The sequence below is a fragment of the Cavia porcellus genome, unplaced genomic scaffold (assembly GCF_034190915.1).
Source record: "Cavia porcellus strain 051 isolate PalLab524CR breed Dunkin Hartley unplaced genomic scaffold, mCavPor4.1 scaffold_1, whole genome shotgun sequence".
NCBI lineage: Eukaryota > Metazoa > Chordata > Mammalia > Rodentia > Caviidae > Cavia > Cavia porcellus.
The window spans coordinates 204,574,552-204,579,166 of NW_026947484.1; the positions used below are offsets into that span (position 1 = coordinate 204,574,552).

Consider the following 4,615-nt stretch of genomic DNA (forward strand, 5'->3'; position numbering starts at 1 on the left):
GTACAGCTCATTTTGTCCCAGCCTAGAGTATGCTGCAAGCTCAATTATAGCTTCAACACCTGGGCCCATGGACCTGGCTCCAGATATCCAACTGCTGGGCTCACAGGAATGGTCAAGTCCTTCAGAGGCCCTTCTGCGCAGCATGCTTCTACTAACTGTTTGGAAATGTAGAAGACAAGAGGGGCTCCAGGGCATATCCTGGGGCTTCTGTGGAGGCTGGGGGGTAGGCTCAAGGCAAACATCCTGATCTTCCCGGTACAGAATGTCCACTATGTGCTACCATAGACAGCAATGATGAGTACAGAACAAGGAAGCAGCACAGCAGCCTGTTAGGGCAGAAATCTGCACTTTCTCCTCTTTTTCTTATTTTCTTTTTCTCCTTCTTTTGTCCTGTTCATTTTTTGTCCTCTTTTGTTCTTCTTTTTCATCTTCATCTTTTTCCTCTTCCATACTCCCTCCCCTTACCCTTTGTCTTCCCCTACTCCTTTTCCTTCTCCTGATGTTATTACTTTGGAATCTTCTGACAGCTTCTCAATGTCATTGAATACGGACTTGAACTCACTATGTAGTCTAGGTTGACCTCAAATGGATGGAAATCCTGCTCAGACTCCTAAATGCTAAGGTTACAGGCTTGCTCCAATATGGCTGACCCATTCTTTTTTCCTTGGGAGAACAGCAAGGGGACCTTCCCCACATAGTCTCATCCCTAGCATACAGGGTCAGACCCAAGCTGCTGAGCAAGGGACAATGAGATAAAGGGAAGAAGTGCAGCAAACATGTAGACCATGCATTGCACCTGTGACTACTGACTCTGGGAATGTCCTTCTTGTGACCTATCTTTCTCTACTTTGCATAATCCTGACCGAGGGGAAGGTGCTGACATTTCCCATGAAATTCTAACTAAGTTGCTGGCAATTGACACACTTCCTGGATTTAGCAAAGGATGAATTATCCCACCAGAGAAGGGACTGAAGCCAGGTATCCTATAAATAGCTCCTCCTTGGCCCTCTCAGCACTCATCTTCCTTTTCCCACAACTCCCAGGTTCGACAGGTGCTCTGACATCATGGCTCTGCATCTCCAAAGTGTGGTCCTCATCCTTCTGGTAGTCATTCAGACCAAGGCTGAAGGTGCTTCTCCTAACAGGAAACCATCGCTGCTCAATGTTCCACTACAGCCAGACTTCCAGGATGACCAGGTAAGGGCATGGGAAGGCCAGATACAGGGTGGGTCTATGGGACACAGACAATGGGATGACAAGAGAGAACGACCAAAGGTTTCAGAGGCAGGGCTCAGGGAAACAAGGCCCAGAGCATGTCAGGTGGGGTCATCTCCACAGCCAAGAAAACCTAGGCTCTAGAAGGCACACATGCTACTGGATCAGGATCACGCCATCATGAAAATTCAAAGCTACCTATTCATTCAGAGCCCACCCTAATCCTAGGTGACCCAAGCCAATGCCCATTTCTCACCAAAGAGCAATCCCTGGGCTCAGCTGCCCAGGGAATTGCCCAGAGACATCAGGAAGGGCAACATGGAATGGGTACCTCCGGGAACATCCCTGGTCTCTGCCTTTAATCAGCCCCTTACAGTTCCAGGGCAAGTGGTATGCTGTGGGTGTGGCAGACAACACAATTCAAAATGGAAATGAAAGAAATTTAACCATGTACAGCATCAACTACGAGCTGAAAGCGAACCACAGCTTCAACGTGAACACCACGCTGCTCAGGTGAAGCCACTACCTCTACCTCCTGAGGGTCCGATAGGAAGTCGAATGTCACAGTCAAGGGGTGACCAAAACTAAGGGGTACTGTCATTCATCTCACCACTCTGTACCCCATCTTCCTCCTCTTTCATCAACATGCACGGGTGGCTCCAGCACAAATATACAGTCGTTAGAAACAAGACAGAGGATATGGTGTCCCAGAGGGAAGGAGGGACCAAGGCCTCCCTTTAGGGCTTGGAGGAAGTGACTCCAAAAGAACCAACCACCTTATAATGCTAGCATGGTCAGCTCCAGAGACTGAGACATGAAGATCACAAATTTGAAGCAGCCTTGGACCACGTGGCGAGTCTTGCATCAACGTAAATATTTTAAAAAGTGTTAGTGATGTACCTAAGTGCAATAGTCCTGGGGTTCAGTCACCAGTATAAGCACCACACCAACAAAACAGGAGATATGGGGATCACAGCAAGGGCCTTGAGTCAGAGTGCCTCTCCTAAGGAGGCAGCAAAGCACTGAGCCACCAGTGTAGCCATCCAACCAGGGGCTCATGAGGAATGCTGAGGGAAGCATTTACAAATCAGTTTCTGGGGCATCCTATCTGAGGCAGTGTATTCAGCTCCTGCCAAGACCCAGGATCTGAGTACAGCTTTAGCAGAGGAGGAAAGGTATGAAGGTGTGGCTGTGCTGTTCCAGTTCAGAGATGACAGAGTGGGTACGATGAGGACTAGGAGGGCAGAACCTGGGTTCTTTTGCTTGTAACACCTTCTGGCTGTAGGCACCGGTTGGACTGAAGTTGGATCATCTGAGGATTTAGGGTCACAGTGAAGACAGGACTTAGGGGCTTAGCTATGGCGTGCAGGGGTGGTATTCCCAGGATCTTTTACTTACAATGAATTCTGGCTCTGGTCACTGGGTAGATTGGGGTTAAAGCAATCTTGAGGGTTGAGGGTAACATATATGTTATGGGGTCCAGGGATTGGGTGCACTCATGGAAAGATCAGGTAGCATTGTGAATTTCACAGTAAATACCAGGAAATGATAATGAGAAGCAGCAGACAAGAAGAGGTCACAGTTCCTGCCTGGGTTCTTTGCTCCCTCTCCTGGGAGCAGGTAGCAGAGGAGACAGTGAGGTCTGGAGAGGCTCAGCAGCCCCTGCAACAGACCAGACAGAGGCTCAGTATCAGACCCAGAGGTATGGACTGGTCTGACATGTAGGTCCCCTGGCATGGTGGGGGACAAGCTGGCATGGACTCATCTGGAGTAGGGCCTCAAAATCCATTGTAACCTTGGCTACACTTTCTCCAGACCATGAAGATCCATGGGGACAACCCCCTTCTCAGATCCCTCTATTTCTTGCTCACAGAGACCAGGTCTGTCAACACTCCACAAGAACTCTTGTCCAATATGAGGAGCCAGGCCAGTTCACTTTCGACAGTTTCATGAGTGAGTCCTGAGTGGTGGACGTGGTGGTGTGGTGGATGTTGGGATTCAGGTGCAGAGTCTCTACCCAGATGCTCCTCTGTGGACAGCCACCTATCTTAACTGGTCAGCCAAGATGGGGACAGTCCTGTCATCCCAGTCAGAGCAGGAATGACCCTCTCCATTTACACTGCAGTGAAACGTGGAACTCTGAGCTACATCATGAGAGTGGCAGACACTGACTACAATCAGTTTGCCATTGTTTACGTGGAGAAGAATGTTATATTCCAGTGGTACTTTGAGAGTACACTCTACGGTTGGTCCTCACTTTATTCTCTTAGGGACCGGGCTCATGGTAACACACAGGGGAGGGATCTGGTAGCCCCTAAAACTTCAAAATCTTCCCCAGTTTGAGACCCTATCAAGGAGGAGGTTTTCCCACAGATTCTCTATTGAAAAAGGGTCCAAGGTCTCGTGCAGTCATTCAGAAGTGTTTATGGAGTGAGTCAGTCATGGCGGTGCATGGCTCTCAACCCAGCACTCAGGAGATAAGGCAGAATAATGAGCTTAATTATACGACTGAGCTCTGTTGTTCATCAGAAAGAACAGTTTGTGCCTTCACTGTCTGATTGATCATTTTTTCATGCATACATCTTGTAATCTGAACCACTTTGAAGATAACAATATGCACTACATTAACTTGTATTAATTTCCCATTGTTTTGTTTTGAAATCCTGTATCATCATTTTTATTCTGTTTCACTTTGTTTTGTTTTTAAGTTAAAAAAGGAATTAAGAGTTTAAGGTCAGTCTGAACTACATAGCAAGACCCTGTCTCATAAACCTTTTTTAAAAAATTAGCAAGTGTTCCTCTTGGCTACTCACCAGTCATCTTGACCACAGGGAGAACCAAGGAGCTGAGCCCTGAGCTGAAGGAGCGCTTCATCAACTTCACCACATCTGTTGGCTTCGCTGAGAACAACATCGTCTTCACTGTCCCTACTAGTAATGACCAGCTGGGGCACACAGAAGGGGGCATAAGATTCTCACCTGATGGTGCCCAATCAAGAAAACTGGATGGGGAGAGTCAATTTCCTGCTCCAGTCCCTGGAGGAGTGATAATGACCAATCAAGGGCTTGTAGCTCCCCAGAGACTCTGACCCCGGTGGTCTCCTGAAAGTTTAGCCAAAGAGAGGCCAGATGACAATTTTAGGCCCACATCCTTGTTTCCCCAGTCTCACTGCCTGGGCCACCTCCTCTCCACACATTGTGTCTTGTTACATTGCCCACCTGCCCGTTCTCTTGGGTCTTTCTCATTCCTGACAAGGGAGATATCCTTAATTTAGGGGACCTAGCCTGGGGAGAGATCCCAGCCAGGTCACTTAGCGGCACTTGCTGAGTGGCTGTATGACTGTGTAGTAAACATGTTGGAGGTCTTAGTTTCAAACCTCTGGGAGACCCAGCCACACTGC

The 4,615-nt window shown here is 48.2% G+C and overlaps 1 protein-coding gene across 1 annotated transcript; it reads left to right on the forward strand.

Annotated features, from left to right (window-relative positions):
- Positions 1–1,065: 1,065 nt before the first annotated feature.
- LOC100718771 (neutrophil gelatinase-associated lipocalin-like) lies at positions 1,066–4,303 on the forward strand. The gene is made up of 4 exons (XM_063257645.1): positions 1,066–1,197; positions 1,592–1,728; positions 3,276–3,460; positions 4,005–4,303. The coding sequence occupies exons 1-4, from the start codon at positions 1,066–1,068 to the stop codon at positions 4,301–4,303; spliced, it is 753 nt and encodes a 250-aa protein (XP_063113715.1).
- Positions 4,304–4,615: the final 312 nt, after the last annotated feature.